This window comes from Alternaria burnsii (genome assembly GCF_013036055.1).
Source record: "Alternaria burnsii strain CBS107.38 chromosome Unknown 740, whole genome shotgun sequence".
NCBI lineage: Eukaryota > Fungi > Ascomycota > Dothideomycetes > Pleosporales > Pleosporaceae > Alternaria > Alternaria burnsii.
Window position 1 is genome coordinate 1,586,869 of NW_024066112.1, and position 15,989 is coordinate 1,602,857.

General features: G+C 48.3%; 7 protein-coding genes across 7 annotated transcripts; 4 read left to right on the forward strand and 3 right to left on the reverse strand.

The window, feature by feature from the left end:
- Positions 1-1,578: 1,578 nt before the first annotated feature.
- GT037_005365 (uncharacterized protein) lies at positions 1,579-2,578 on the forward strand (the record flags this gene model as incomplete). The annotated part of the gene is made up of 3 exons (XM_038930412.1): positions 1,579-1,587; positions 1,647-1,949; positions 2,012-2,578. 3 exons carry the CDS (start codon positions 1,579-1,581, stop codon positions 2,576-2,578), a joined length of 879 nt encoding a protein of 292 aa, XP_038787362.1.
- Positions 2,579-3,834: 1,256 nt separating this feature from the next.
- GT037_005366 (glycoside hydrolase) lies at positions 3,835-4,822 on the forward strand (the record flags this gene model as incomplete). Its single annotated transcript, XM_038930413.1, has 2 exons — positions 3,835-4,570; positions 4,626-4,822. The coding sequence occupies 2 exons, from the start codon at positions 3,835-3,837 to the stop codon at positions 4,820-4,822; spliced, it is 933 nt and encodes a 310-aa protein (XP_038787363.1).
- A 299-nt stretch (positions 4,823-5,121) lies between these two features.
- GT037_005367 (berberine-like protein) lies at positions 5,122-6,701 on the reverse strand (the record flags this gene model as incomplete). The annotated part of the gene is made up of 2 exons (XM_038930414.1): positions 5,122-6,226; positions 6,277-6,701. The coding sequence occupies 2 exons, from the start codon at positions 6,699-6,701 to the stop codon at positions 5,122-5,124; spliced, it is 1,530 nt and encodes a 509-aa protein (XP_038787364.1).
- A 903-nt stretch (positions 6,702-7,604) lies between these two features.
- GT037_005368 (uncharacterized protein) lies at positions 7,605-9,903 on the forward strand (the record flags this gene model as incomplete). The annotated part of the gene is made up of 5 exons (XM_038930415.1): positions 7,605-7,845; positions 7,904-8,854; positions 9,144-9,476; positions 9,536-9,717; positions 9,796-9,903. Coding segments are annotated over 5 exons (1,815 nt in total), but the record flags the coding sequence as incomplete, so codon positions are not given.
- A 356-nt stretch (positions 9,904-10,259) lies between these two features.
- On the reverse strand, positions 10,260-10,965 carry GT037_005369 (uncharacterized protein; the record flags this gene model as incomplete). Its single annotated transcript, XM_038930416.1, has 2 exons — positions 10,260-10,832; positions 10,885-10,965. 2 exons carry the CDS (start codon positions 10,963-10,965, stop codon positions 10,260-10,262), a joined length of 654 nt encoding a protein of 217 aa, XP_038787366.1.
- Positions 10,966-12,856: 1,891 nt separating this feature from the next.
- GT037_005370 (uncharacterized protein) lies at positions 12,857-14,869 on the reverse strand (the record flags this gene model as incomplete). Its single annotated transcript, XM_038930417.1, has 1 exon — positions 12,857-14,869. The coding sequence occupies one exon, from the start codon at positions 14,867-14,869 to the stop codon at positions 12,857-12,859; it is 2,013 nt and encodes a 670-aa protein (XP_038787367.1).
- Positions 14,870-15,431: 562 nt separating this feature from the next.
- GT037_005371 (small nuclear ribonucleoprotein f) lies at positions 15,432-15,811 on the forward strand (the record flags this gene model as incomplete). Its single annotated transcript, XM_038930418.1, has 3 exons — positions 15,432-15,437; positions 15,489-15,529; positions 15,577-15,811. The coding sequence occupies 3 exons, from the start codon at positions 15,432-15,434 to the stop codon at positions 15,809-15,811; spliced, it is 282 nt and encodes a 93-aa protein (XP_038787368.1).
- Between the last annotated feature and the right edge of the window lie 178 nt (positions 15,812-15,989).

The following is a 15,989-nucleotide window of genomic DNA, read 5'->3' on the forward strand; positions in this document are numbered from 1 at the left end:
AAACTAAACTTAAAGATATTATAAAATATACTAAGCTATAAAGGTTTAGTATCTATACTATATACTAATAAGGATTAGCCTTAGTACTAAGCGTATAAGTAGTTATTAATAAGTAATATAGTATTATTTCTAGTTATAAGCTTACTAGTCTTACTTACTACTAAGTACTTAGTCTTAGTCTAGCTTGTAATGCTTACTACTAAGTAGTTACGTAATTATGGCTTAGTTACTATACTATAACTTTTTATTTATAATACCTAATCTCTATATTAATTATATATACTTTTATTTATTCTTTATTATAGATTTTAATATTACTATACTTCTCTATACTAAATTTAAAAGCTAATAGCCTATAGTTTTTAGAAAATATCTATAATACTTATAAAGTTAGTAAAAATAGCTTATAGTTTTAGTTCTGTATAAACTCTAAGAAGTAATTTAAGTACCTTTCTTATATATTATAAATAGAACTACTCTACTATTATAGCTTACTTTTATTTTTACTTTTACTATCTTTTTTATAAATAGATTAAATAAATTAGATAACTAAGTATATATATATATAAAATTTAAAAAAGCATTAGAGATTATTAATTAGTATAGCAAAGTTATTTAGTAGAAAAGATAAATAGTATCTATAATATTTATATATATATACTAGTAATAAAGTAATATAATATTTTATAAAGTACTAATAGTATAATAAAAAGCTTAAGTATTAAGCGCTAAGCGCTACGTTTAGTGTTATAAATATTATTTCTAAGTAGAAAGATTAGTAATAGTAAACCTATAATAGATAAAGTAGCTATTAGCTATTAAAGGTATTTTTTTTTCTTTATTAAGTGTCTAGAAGCTTCTACTATTCTAAGTATACTACTATTCTATTACAATACTATACTATATTAGCTATATTAAGTACTTTACTCTTTACTTATAATTTACTATAAATTAATACTATAGAATAGAGTTTTTTTCTCTTTAGTATAACGTAGTTATAGTAATATAAATTTAAACTCTATATTATATCCTTTAAATCTTATAGTACTATACTACGTTAAAAGTTACTAGCGCGTTATAATTATAGTTATTTTAGTATAAAGTAAGAAACACTTAAAAACTTATTACCTTACTCTAATTAGCTATATTATATATAGTATAGTTACTTATTATACCTAAACTAGTACTTTAGAGCTAAGTAGACTTAACTCTTTAAAAAAGATAATATTTATATAATCTCTAGGTCTACTTATAGAAAGTTAATATATTAAAAATATAATATTATTATTATAGCTATTATAAAAGATATATTAATTATATAAAGTACTCTACTATATAGTTAATAAAAATAAACTATAAGATATTTTTTATAAAATATCTAAATAAGCTAAAAGGCTTTTAAGTCTATATATAGTATAAGTCTACTTTAATATAATTTTATTATAATCTATAGAAGCTATATAGCTTATTATTATTAACTATATTAGGTTGTTAGAGTAGTTTAACTAGCGACGTAGTTTGTCTAGTGCACAGCTATTGTAACGTTAAGCTTTATCAGCTTAGTGTATGCAATAAACAATGTACGCAGTTAGGGCGCTAACAAACTATTTGTCCTTCTTCTAAAAACCTACTAACCGGCAGATAAGTACTGTACCTCTAAGTACCCGCTTCCTGACTCTACTCGGACAGTCACTGCGGCCGCCATTCCAATAATAACAACAGACGTCGTCTTCACCACCACTACCGTCGTAGTCACAACGACTGTGGTCGCCCAGGTTATCAAGCGAGCAAAAACCACACCGGCTATCAATCCACCCCAGCATCCGCAACATCTTGGAAGAAGTCTCGAAGAGCGAAATTTGGTTGCGCAATGGTCGAGCTTTCTCAAGGAAGCTAAGCAGGCCGTGCAGACGCTCTGCTCATGCATCGAGACACCTCAGACCAGCACCGTAAGTCTATCTATTCGAAGATTTTACCCTCCACCTGTTCGGTTCCTAACATGTCTAACCAGGTCACCACAACACCAACAACCCTCGTCACAGTGACAGCGACCCAGGTCGTGATCGCCACCACCGTCGCCACCGTCGTTGTTCGCGCCTGCTCGACCTCCACCAGCTCCTTTGCCCTCTTCGCTTCAGCCTCGAACAGTTTCGCAAAAATGGACTCGGCAATCCAGAATCTTTTCTCCATCAAGTTCAGGTCCACTACCGCTGCTGGCGCTGCACAGTCCTTCTTCACAGACTCTTACCGTCTCAACGTCGCGGGCTCGTCCTCAGAGCTCAGCGTCGTGGTTGATGTTCTTGGGCAGTTTGTCGATTTCCACTACGTATGGCTGACGGATCCTACGACGGTTCAAACACATGATGAGGCTCCAGTCGCTTGCGTCGTTGATGCGGATCTGGCGTTGACGTGTAGTGTGAGAGACCAAGATGTGTTGCAGCTCTTTGGAGATCAGTTGAGTATCGGCGCTTCCGTGGAATATACAACGTCGTCTTTTACGTTGGTGCCGGTAAAGTATAGTGTCTTTTTGCGTCTACGAGTTCCTACGATCGCGTTCAACAAAGATCATTGTTGTTAACGTGTTAACGAATATCCTATATAATTTTTAGCTGATTAAGGAGTAGTATACGATACTGAGTGAAATCTTTCTTTTCTATCCGCTTGCGTTACCTTTCTGTCTTATGTACACGTACTTAACAGCTACACTAGACATGCATAATACTCTTGCTGTATTATATACTGTAGGACGTTTACTCTCGGATGTTCGAACTTGCGAATCGATAACATCGAAGTATTCTACCAACCTCATGGTCGAAGACTATTGCAGAACCGTTGTGTTCAGACTGGCATCAACGTGACGCACCGGTACCACCACCGTTGGTCGACGATGAAAGAAGTTTGGGCCGGCCATCGTGTTTCCGTCGGTCGAAAAGCAAAAAGAAGCTCCAGACAAGCAACCTGATGTGCGTCGCACCGTGCGGGATGGCTGGAAAAGCTCGTGCCGCGCTAGGCTACCGGTGAGTCTCGCCTGGGCGGTCTACATTCAGAGCAGCATACTCCGACTCTTACGAACTAGAATGTTCGTTTGAAGAAGCCCCAAGTCAGCTTACTTATATCACATGTTTTCGAAAGTCTTCGACTCTAGCAAAGCTCGATCCACGCTACGATTTGTACAGACCCCATGATTGGTGAGAGCCCTGGGGCTGTTAGGGGCGGCGGGAAATTGTCCGCCACGTAAACGTGGTCTGTGGTTCTCGCACTGCTAAGAACCCTACCCCACATCTTCCGTCTGGGCAGCTGCAGCTTGACCGTATTCTCACCACACCGCGCGTTCGAGACCAACGCACAGCTGAAAGAACCGGCTGCCGAGTAGTCGTTCCCATTTGTGCCGGCGTGCATGGCACCCAGTGACAGCTGTTTCCGAGCCCGCCCAGCGAATGACCTGGACTAACAATGGCTTCGACCACCTTATCGACTTTGTGACTTTTCTCAGATGAAGGCGCACGGCAACATACCTTGTACATCGTCAACGTATAGCTGATGAAGCTTAACGATGTTGCGATTCTTCGTTGCAGAGACGCACGTTGAATTGCTTTTCGCCCAGCATCGCACTCGGAAGATCGACATTCAACAGCCCTTGGCAACGAAAAGTACGAGCCTCATCCACGTCATTTGGGTTGGCATGCAGCCAGCGATGATGCGCAGGGGCAAACATTCTATTTTAAACCCCGGCTCGATGTAGGCATAAAGTGTCGATTCTTTCCCATTTCTTTGTACTCACGCCGAATCGGTATCCTACAAACCCATCTAATATCTACTTTCTAATCTATCAAAATGTGGGCAAAAGCTGCGTCTATCGTCGCCTTGGCGACCACCGCCGTTGCGCAAACCAAGGGCTTCAACTATGGGGCCACAAATGCAGATGGCTCATGCCGTGGATACAACGACTTTGTGCGCTTCTTCAATGAGGCGAAGAGTCTACCTGGGGCTTCAGGATTCAACACAGCACGCCTGTATACCTCAGTCCAATGCGGTACCGCAGCCGACCCCATCTCTGCCTTCCAAGCAGCCATCGATACCGACACACAGATTCTCGTTGGTCTTTGGGCTAGTGCCGGACGTGCTGCCTATGAGAATGAACTCAACGCCTTGATTCGAGGCGCCAGGGACCTCGGCAGCTCTTTCACCGACAAGGTTATCGGTATCAGCGTGGGATCTGAAGACTTGTACCGCAGCAGCCCGCAGGGTGTACAAAACAACGCCGGTGTTGGTGCAACTGGTACTGAGATCGAGGGTTACATTGGCTGGATGCGCGATTGGCTCCGTGGCACTGCGCTCGAAGGCAAGCCTATCGGCCATGTAGACACATGGACTGCTTGGGTTCTTCCTGAGAACCGCGGTGTTGCGAACACTGTCGACTGGCTTGGCCACAACTCTTTCCCGTACTTCGAGACCACCAAGCCGAACTCTATCGACCAGGCTCGCGAGAACTTCTTCGCCGCTGTAGGACAGACTGAGGGTGTGTCTGGTGGGAAGCCCGTGTGGGTCACCGAGACTGGATGGCCACGAAGTAAGTTATACTACGAAACCTTTGTTCGAACGCCATGATGCTGACTGATGTGTAGTTGGTCCCAACTCTGGCGCTGCTGTTGCGTCTCTTGAGAACTCCAAGCGTTACTGGGACGAGGTTGGCTGCTCCCTCTTCGGCACCCGCAACACTTTCTGGTACACTCTGAAGGATGCAAACGCTGCCCAAACCGACCTGTCATTTGCTATTACCCCGAAGGAGAACAACACGCCGTTCTTCGACCTGACTTGCTAGACTGTCAGCGCCAATGGACGTTGCTTACCATATATGATGCATGACAAAAGTACCGAAGCTTCTTGTATATAACTTATAATCAAACAAAATGCCAACCAGGTGTGGCGGCACCTTTCACTCACATCCCAAACCAGCATTCAACTGTTCACAAATTGTGAGTGGACATTCTCAATTTCGACACAAATACATATTTACAACTACGTCTTCGAAACATGTACACACCTTCCCACTGCCATTCAGTCCTTCACCTCTCCTTGACTTTCATCCATGAGCACCTGCGTAAGCTGATCGGGGACTGCTCACGATGAAGGGATGCTCTGCGCATGGGTGGTAAACACTCCCTGGGGGTCCAACTGCGCCTTGATTCTCTTCATCTTCTCAAAGTTGTCACCGTAGAGTCTGACGCTCCACTCGTCTAGAGAAAGCTCAGTGTCTCGGTAGTTGACGAAACCCCTAAGCGGTACACCCTCTTTCTTCAGCTGCTCCTTGAACGGTCTGAATCCAGCTTGCATGTACTGGGTACCGTCAGCAGGCCACTGAGTCAGGCCGTTAGCGAGGCGTCCCTCCCAGCGGATGAGCCACTGGTTGTTGGAGTATGCCATGGCTTGCTTGGAGTCATCGACATCGCGGGAGACACCGCCCCAGAGGTCCAGGAAGCCGAACTCGGTCAGGTCAGTGCGGTTGAACGCGAGGGTGGTGTACTGGTACAAAGCCTTAGCGGACTCAAATGTGAAAGGTTGGTCCTTGCGAAGGACAAGGGCTTGCAGGTACATGCTACGCGGAGGGAAGGTGTCGGCGGTTCCGTTGAGCAGGGGAGCGGCGAAGTTTTCCATGGCCCAGAAGTCCGCAGTTGTTTTGGTGGTAGTCGTGGTGTTGGGGAGGCGTTCGACAAGGCTTGCGAAGAGGGCATCGAACTCATCTGGGTTACCGTAGAAGTAACCGCTGCCATTCCACTCGCCAGCAAGCTGCCATCGAAGAGCGAAGGTATCGGGAGCTTCGGTCATGGCCCACTCTTGGATATCCATCAAGGCTTGGACACCGGTATCGATGTCTACAGCACCGAGCGAGATTGTGAAATTGGTGGCAACCTCAAACTCGGGCTTCCAGGTGCGTGTAGTCAGAGAGAGAATGATACCATAGGATGAGCCAGCACCTTGTATGACAAAGAACAGGTCGGGATTCTCCGTGCGTGAGGCAGTCACGATGGTGCCATTATAGAGCATCACATCAACACTATCGAGGTTGTCCATGGGGGTGCCGAGGAAACGACTGGTGGTACCAAAGCCACCCCCAATGGACGAACCGGAAAGACCGACCCAGTTGGCTCGGACGTGAGGGAAGTGACGCCCATGGTTTTCCCAGAGCCATGTTGCGGCAGGTCCGACTCGGCTTCCCCCGCCGTAACTGCGATTGTTAGCATAGTGGATCTCGTTCTTGGCATTGATAGGACATACGTGAACAGGTTCTTTGCCGAGTCAAATGTGGTTTCGGTGAAGCGCTCCATGTTGATCACAAGTGCGCCGTCAACCCCTCCAAGGCCGTAGGCACCGTAGGAATGTCCTCCGTTCAATGGCGAAACCTTTACACCTGCTTCGACGGCACAAGCTAGAGCGGCAGCTACTTCATCCCTATTACGAGGTACAACAACAGCGGCTGGTTCAGGATTGAATCGTAGGGCCCATGGGGAGGTGACGGTCTCCCAGTTTGTGGCATCAGAAAAGGTGGCTAGGGAGGGCAGGATGCTAGTGTTGCTCAAGCAGTCTCGGAGCCTAGTAGAATCATCCTGAGCTACTGCGCCAGAGAGAAGAGAACCAGCAAGGACAATGTTGGAAAAAAAGCGAAGTGCACCTTGGGGCTTGAAAGAGTGGCGAAGACCCATGGCGAATCGAGGTGAGAACGAACGTGGTATGAATTTGGTGTAAGAACTATTGTTCTACAGTCTGCAAGTGCGCGCGCATCGCCATTCTTATATCTGATGAATACATTACCTTCCTATACACTTCCGGAGTGTGCCGTTTGGTGGGAAAGTTGTTTGCATGAGTACACTTCGGCGCCGAAGCAGCCGTCCTACCAAGCGCCCGAAATGAAGCCATCGCTACTTTTCCATTGAAGTTCAGAGCGGAAACAATCTAACGGCATCGCTTGGAAGACTATACACAACAGCCAAGAGATGTTGTACGCGTCGCGCTTCCATATAGAAACTACCAACAAGGTAAACCCGTGGGTTGTGAACGCCCACCAGTCTTGGGCATGACCTGTGTTCGGCCCTGCGCAAGAGTTGTAGCATATGGTTTGTGTAGAAAAGATGATTGGAGCTGCAGATGTAAGGTTCTGCGCTTGATAAATGTGGGCGCGCAGCGAGTGCGGGACTGTTTATGAGGACCGGATTTAGGCGAGAAGGATCGCATCGCATTGACCCGAACTCCTTCACGCGCGCTTGCATTGCAATCTTATTCGCGCGCAAAGAGTCAGAGACTACAGCAGCGTATGGAGGATTACTGATACGGGCGATTTCCGGAAGCTTGGTTTGTTTCATGAAAGATGCTCAGAGGTGAGATGCCAATCTCGCATTAGTCATGCCGATCTTTGCAGCATTGCCTTGGCATGGGAAGTCTCCAGACGCTACCAGACAGCTCCAGACCCCAGACACCAACTTCTCCACACCATGACATCACACATCATCATCTCTGAGGCAGTGGCCTGAGGTTAGTCTTCCGAGACGTCGATTTTCCAGGGTTACAAATTGGGGCAGGAAACATGGCGGTGACAAGAGGCATGAGGTTCTTCCCTTGCCCAACCAAATTGCAGTTCCTTCACACATCAACGTACCCAATACATGTCTGCGCCTAGCGACTACAAGCTCTCCTCTCAGGATTCTTTGCCGCAGCTCGACTACATCGAGGGCAGTTCCAATCAAGTCTTAAGCTTTCAAAATGCCAATTCGCGGCGGTTTACCGTCAATGATGAGCAAGGGCACGCGAGCGGAACCGAATGGGAATGGTGGAGTCGTGAGAATCGAAAAGGTGCGTGGCTAGATGCCTGCTGATCTAGGCATCGAATGCTAACAAATTCTGTTCCTAGGTCGACATATCCTCCTTCTTACCCACGCTCAAGCGCCCTCGCGTACCGCCCACACAACACGCCTCCTTCGAGCGTTTGCCCGAATGCTTACAGTCGTAGCCTGGTGGGATGTGTCATGGTGGATTGGCATCGTCTTCTCTATTGGCTCCATGTGCTCCATAACGGCCGGTCTTCTCCAATGGCTCCCGATCGCATACCCAGACGCGTCATTTGGTGCCGACCCCTCCATCATCAGCGGCGTAGTATCCTTCATCCGTGGCATGCTGTTTCTGCTGGGTGGCATGCTCCTCGTCGTCGAAGCCGTAAACGCAAACCAAAGCGACTGTTTTGGTTGGGCACTAAAGGGAGCCCTGAATTCTGATGGCGAGAATGTCGACCGCGCTTCTGCCGACGAAGAGAAGGGCACAAATAGCTCTGACTTCCAACCTGACCTTCGAAACTGCACACATATTCACAATCCTGACCGCATGAAGCACCGGATAATGCACACAAAGACATTTAGAGTCGAAGCTCGTCCCAAGTCGGGACCCGAGCAGACCTGGAAATGGTGGCCTACGTGGCAGGATATTCGCATTCACTACCGTCGGGAGATTGGTTTCAACGCCAATTTCATCCTCTTTGTTGGGACAGCCATTTACTGGGTTACAAATCTGCTCGCCCTACCGGGTATTTATGACACCCTCCCACAAGGCGCACTGTACGGGCTCTACTATCCCTCCTTCCTCCTGGGCGCCATTTGCTTCTTCATCGCATCGATGCTATACATATTCGAAGTCCAAAGACAGTGGTGGAAGCCCACTCCTAGGATGATAGGGTGGTGGGTGGGAATGACAAACCTGGTTGGCAGTGTAGGATGGGTATGGAGTGCTTGTCTGGGATACTGTAGTTCAACATGGTGCGAGTACCAGAGCGCACTTGCTCTGGTCTGGGCGCCGACAGTCTATCTTATGGGTAGTTTAATGCTAGTCTATGAGGCTGTGGAGAAATGGCCGATTCATATCGATGGATAGCACACCGTTTATTGCTCTCTTGGCTTGTCTGAACTATTGATCTCGTTGTTTTACAAATGCGACGCTTGCTGTGAACAAAGCATGGCCACTATTGGACGGTTCAAGGTACAAGTTATGTGGTCCGTGGAGCGTTCGTAAACACAGTCAGCCATGACGTCAAGATATTGCGTCCATCAAAAGCAGCATTTTCATAGATCAGCGACTACATAAGTACAATTACCTTCTTCCAGGAAACAAGATGACGCTCCCAGTGGCAGGAAAGTCCGGAAAGGACACACTCGCATCACGCCTCGAGGACGAGTTCGAGAAACGACCGGACCCAGTGGCTCTAACGCACAACGCTAATGAGTCGCAAAACAGCTCTTCAGGCGTCGACTATGAGCCTCACCCAGAGAACTCGATCAAATTAGATCCCGAGCGCGAAAAGATTGTACAATCGATATGCAACCTCTACTCCGGGAGCGCAAGCGAAGACGACATGATGGTGTACGGCAAAGAAGCGGTATACGATGATCCCTGGAGCTACTGCGACACAAGATACAAGATCGCGGGCCAGTGGTATGGTCAGTAGCTGACAAGAGACAGCCTAGCGCGAAAAGGTCACTCTACTGACAGGTGATAGGCATTCCCAAACTGATGAAGAATAGCCGGACAATCAAGACGGAAGTGCTTTCGTCGAAGCCTGATGAGATTATTTTCAAGCTACAGCAAGAGTATACACCCAAGCCTATGCCTATCTCGAAGAAGGTCAACAGCCTGATCACTTTGACGCTGGATCAGGACGGTAAAGTGCGGTATCATAAGGTACGTTGATAGTCATGGGTAGCGCATCGTGTGCACCTTCTTGAGTGGCGACAGAAGGCAACTACTGATCTTGGACAGGATATGTGGAATGAGAAGGACTATAGTCATGAAGGTCTAGGAAAGGTCATGAAGGAGCTTAATGGGGATCATTTGACAAAGATTACGAAACCTCCAGCAGAACTATGAGAAGCGATAGGAGATATACCCATACTACTAGCACGCATGCACTTTCATGTGTACCGGATTTTCGATCCGGATAGTTCCAGCAGATTCCACATAATGCAATGCGTCACCAAGTCTTTTACACAAACAAAGCTATTGAACAAATATATATTGGAACAACTAAACAGCCAAGAGGCCATACATGTTGCGGAATTTTGTACCCCAGCTACAGAATTCATCGAAGTAGCGACAGTGTGATCTGCCTCCAAACTCTACAAACTTAATCAGAAGCTTACATTGTCTAGCTGCTGTAATACCATAAGCATTTATTCACAATCAGGGCAACGATGGCAGACTCACCACAAAACCGGATGACACACTCAAGACCACGTTACAACCGTAGTAGCCTTACCCAATTTGAAGACGTCCTTTGGCTTCTCAGCATCACGCTTACTCCACGTTGTCTCTGAATCTGGCTGACCCAACACGGGAGGATCATCGCGCTTCTCCTTGCCCCAGGTGATGACCGTGCTGGGCTTTCCAAGTTCAATGCTATCCGCGGGATCAGCAGCAGCGGTCATATCCCTTTTTCCCCACGTAACCTCAGTAGTAGGTTCTCCCAAGTCGATAGTATCAGGTTGCATAACTTCGGCGCGCTTCTCCTTTCCCCACGTCACAACAGTCGTCGGTGCACCGTTTTCGATAGTATCTGGTTCGTCTCTCTTCTCCCACGTTACCTCCGTCGTGGGCTTGCCTATGGTGAAAGTGTCCTTTGGTGTTCCGAAAGAGACACTGCGTTTCTTGTCTTTGCTCCAGATGATCTCTGATGTTGGTGGACCGAGCTGCACGTCGTCTGGGTTGGTGTGCGAGTCGTCGCGCTTGCCCCAAGTTATGATAGTCGAAGGCTTGCCTAATTCGATTGTGTTTGCTGGATCGTTACCGAACGTTTGCGTCTAGGGTACGTTAGTGGGCGCAAGGCGTGTTGACGAGATGGTGATGACGAACCTCAGCTGAAGGCATAGGTGCGGCGCTAGTAACACCAACCAGCATACCGGCAGCAAGAACTGATACTAAACGGTACTGCATCTTAACTTCTGTGTTTTCTCTTATTCAGTGAAGTGCTATTGTTGGAAAAGGACAAGAAATGGGTGGGGTTCGCTTGCAAGGCGAAATCTCAGGGTCTGCGCGGCCGATATATAGCAAGGACGAGGCACAAGAATGGAGACACCCGGCATACTTCATTTATGCGCATCATTTGAACCGAACTTCAGACAGCCCATTCGTGATGTTGCCACTCCCTAGCTGCCCAAGATGGTGGGCGAATAGTCAGTGTTCGAGGCTGTTGGATACGGAAGCGGCACTCTGGGTAAAGTACTTGCGTTACCTATTTTGGCTAGGGAATGCTCAGTCCAGCCAGCGTCAAGCGAGTATGCAGATTGGATGGTATATTTGACTGGGATTCTAAATGTGGGGTGATTGGGAGATTGAGATATACGATGTTCTGGAGTACTACACTGGTCGATGCTACTAGTATTCGCTCTGAACATCGTGCCTGCAGCCATCGAATACGACAAATATAGAGAAGACACATCGTCAACTTTACATTACAGGACTATGAAGGACTCTCGTATCCTTCACACTTCGTCTCTCCTATTTGTTACATGGATTCTCTTGTCTTGAAATATGCACAGGCAACAGGAACGATCATCCAGTATTCTCTGGTGCAGCTACGAAGTCGGTCCATCGAGACTATCACCATGAATCAAGTACATTGAGGACACTATCTTGCGCCACAACAGCCGTCATCCCCAGAATGACTCGGGAGCACCACGGGCACAGATGCGCAGGCTCCCAACTTCCAAAGGACGTTCTAGCCCAACCCACACCTTAATATGTGTATGCAGGATGGAACGGCTTCTATGTAGCAAGACCCTGCACATGATTCTCCAAAGCAAGCAAGGAATCGATCGTGCAGGCTTGTACTATTCTGATCAGCGTTGTTGTTACATCGCACAAGCTTTCGGCAAAGGTACCATCTGCCTTGAATGCGACGTTAGCGTGGCTAACCAATGATTGTTTAGATCAGGCAAGATCTGGAGACAGTAGGATAGGTGAATGCCTAGCCACTCGAGCGACTGTGAGATAGAGTTGGCCATGACCAAAGTCTAGACCATACATACGCAAGTACTCCTAACCCATAACCATCAACATGCATAGTCTGGGGAAGATGCTTGTAGCCGTACAGCCGATTGGGAAATGAGAGGCAGTAGACGACTCCTTTGCGCATCCCTGCTGTAAGATCGCCGTTGACAGGATCTCCATAGTGCATCTATCTATTTTCAGATATGCAAACAACGTTATCGGAGAACAGCTGCCACTTTCGGCTAGAATGAAGCTGCATACATAAATTCTCTTTTCACGTAGATGAAATTTCCATCTGCAGACATTGATCATAAACTTCTAGATGGAAGAAACACGATGTTCCTCTAGTATGCCAGCAAAGCGGAGTGAAGGTTGCACTTACGCACGCATCCCCGTCGAAAATGTCCAAGACCGCAACAGAAGTTGGCAGCAAATACCTGCCGTGCCAACATATCTCTTGCCAAAGAGTCACGTTGGTGTTGGTGATGGAGCTGCAGAAGCGAGAAGATAAATGAAGCTGCCCATGCGTTTAATTTAAATAGACAACCGGCAAAGCAACGGTCGAGTGACATTGTGAATTTCGAACACGATAATGTTTTTATGGAAGAGGCCCGTCATTGTGCCAACGTACGGATGTAACGGCAACAGCGGGCGAACGCGCAGAGTGAAATGGGTGAGCGCTGTTTCCAGCATCCGTGAGCTCTTTTGTGGTTGACTGCGCCAAAGAACTGTCAATGAACTTTATGATGTACATTTGATAAAGAAGCCGTTCTAGGGCTATAATATATACACTGGTATACACACACGATGTCGCATCGTACAGGTCGGTTTTGGCTCATGGCTCAGGTTCCTTTGGTCTCTCCCCGAATTCACGTTCCAGCCATTGTGCCCACAGTTCCTTAGGATCAGGCTCAGCGATACTATGCTCGATGTCCCCCATCGCATCAGGTTCGTGTTGAGAGAACATGGTGTTATCATCATCCATCATCTCGGGTGCAAGCGGTCCCTCCGCCCCTGACGATCGCGCGTCCTTCACGTAGGCGGACGCAGCAATCATGACATTGTCCGCGACCCAAGCAGGAGCGAGGTATTCCTTCTTCTTTCGCGCTACACCCGTTGCCTTGGCAGCAGCAGCCAGGATTTCCCCGCGATCGAAACCTTGTTTGGACAGCTCATTCAGAATCTGGTTGAAAGCAACAGTGTTGCCGGTGATGGAACATAAGCTGAGCATGTTGGAGTATGCTTTGGCCATGTCATGGGGTTTGATTCTGGTTTTGTTGATGCTGTTCATCTCGCCCCACACGTACAAGCCGCCTTCCCAATCAGCACGGCGGATACAATCGTTTAAAAGTCTTGTTAGCCCCGTCACGTCGAGACCCCAGCCGTCCGTCTTCATCTCGTAGTAGATATCAAGGGCTCGGTCGAATCCAGCAAATCTCATGACGCCAGTGATCAAGGAGCTGAATACCATGGGCGTGGGGTAGACCTTCTGGTAGATCTTCCCTTCGTTTACCCTTACGAGTCGGCCTTGGCTGGCCTCATTAATGGAGATGTTGGGGTTTGCGAGCATTAGTGCATCGTCCAACCCTCTCATCCTCGTTATGAAACGCGAGAAGTCGTCAGCGTACCCATGTCTTGCAGAAGCATAATGGTTGAGTAGTTCCCGACAAGTGATCTCGTTCGGGCGGATCTTGCTGACCAGCAGGGAAGCTGCAACACGATCCACTAGCTTTGGGCGACGCCATCGGCGGAAGCCAATGAGTAAGGTGTTGAATGTTTGTAAATCAGGGGAAGCGGAGGATACAAGGAGGTTGTGGCAAATCTTCGCAACGGCCAGAGCTTCTTTTTTATCACTACCATGGGGAATTTCCTTGAGTAAGCCTTGGATGCCTTGGTTCATCTGGTCTGTGATGGCATAAAAGTCCCCGTCAGGGTCTTGATAATATCTTGGAATTGCTGGGTGGTCCGCCTGAATTCGGGCGTTGACATAATCATTCACTTCGCTGTCGACCGGGGTCTTCTCGAGGTTTTCAAGGGCCTCTAATATGTTCAGACGTGCTTCCGTGCGTTGGTCCTGGGTCATGGATATGGCGTCCCGGATCTGATGTGATAACTTGGCGAACTCATCACTTAGAGTTCCAGAGAAGCGGGCTGCGTTGGTGTGATACAACAGATCGTGTATGAGCAGCCCAACAGACAGCTCTTGCATGGCCAGCTTTTTCCAGGTATGTCTCCTTCGTAGCGCTATGATACGCATTCGATCTGGCGCCCATAATGACTGTGGTGGCAAGTTGTTGCGTACAAGATCAGCGCCGGTGTTTGCTGGCCATTCTAACTGCTGAACGCCTGGAAACCTAGAATCGAATTGCAGATCTTCCCAAGCCAAGTTGGCGTAATCTCGAATTTGCGACTGGATTTCTTGAGTTTCCAACACCTGGTCTTCTTCCAATTCCATGCCTACGACGCGCTGCAGGGCATTCCAGTCCAGGTCCCTGGGTAGATCATCGAAGGTCAAGCCGTGATCACCATGGGGTAGGGAAACAGCATCCGTCGCGGCTTCTGCGTCTTTGAAATCTTCTACTGAAGACGGATGATGGGCACTTCCGGCCAGCTGCGAGAATGCCTTGTCCCATTGTTTGTTCCTAGCAGCTTTTGCTTTCGCATCGATAGCCAGACCCGCTGCAAATATGGTCGTATATACGAAGGTCGACGTGGGTGTGCCTACTGCCCATGAGCCGCGAAGAGCCGTCCTTCGGCCACATGTAGCGAGAGCGGTGGTATTGGAGACACACGATATGCATCTGCAGGTACCCGGGTTCGAAGTTGCCCGGGACCAGATGGCTCGCATTGCTACCGTGGCATGCTGCGCGAGGAACGGAGGGGCGACGGAGAAGCGAGTCGCGGGCGGCAGGGCGAGACAGCGCACCGTGGTGGGCGCGATGGTGTAGTTGATGGTGGGCGGCTTTAGCGTCGTGCCGAAGAGCTGGTAGGTAGAAATGTCGTCTTAAGAGGGTGCAATGCTGGCCGGTCGCAGGTGGTGCAGATGGTTGGATGATACAAAGATGGAATAAATCCTTAGCGCGCCCACTAGTCGCGTTGCTCTACACCTTGAGCCATGTACTGCCATGGCTGTGGAAGGCGAGAAGAACTGGATACGCCATGCGTCCCTTGTTCGGCAATGATGTGAAACACACGTGAGAGGACTGGACTCAGCTACACCATCAATCCACCCAAGCTTGATCTTGTGTCGCGCGGCTTCCCCGCGGTGAAGCACTCGGCCAATCGGCGATACCTTTTGCCGATGACTTTCCAAAGCTGCAGGCACGGCCGCCATGGTACCGCGACTATCACCGTTGTAACCACCAAACTCACCTCCAACCACCAGCGAGCCCATTACTGGAGTCGCAAACATGGCTGTAAGCTCTCTTCTCCATCCGATAGTCATGCGTGAAGCTAACACCAATCAGGCAGTGGCACCCTTTAACCCGCGTCCTTTGCTCCAAAGCTTGTACGTCGCATACCCTCCTCACAGAGCACGCGCTAACACATGCGCAGAGTCGACAAAGACATTGTCGTCAGGTTGAAGTGGGGTGAGACCGAGTACAAGGGCAGACTCGTCTCTGTCGACCTCTACATGAACATCCAGCTCTCCAACACGGAAGAATTCGTAGGCGGCGTCAGCTCAGGCACCCTCGGCCAGGTCCTCATAAGGTGCAACAACGTTCTCTGGATCGGAAAGGCTGAAGAGGTGGAACCCAAGGCGACCAAGGACACGGCCATGAGTGGTTGATGCACCCCTACGAGGGCAGACAAGACGATGCGCGACACAAACTGACGTCGATCGCCATGACGAGCGCCCATTGGGGGCACGCAGACACTGCATGTAGCGCAAACCTTCCAGATGCGCTTGTAGCACCAAGGCAGCAGGTGCGCTCCACGTAGTATGCGCACTAGAGATACCACCAAGC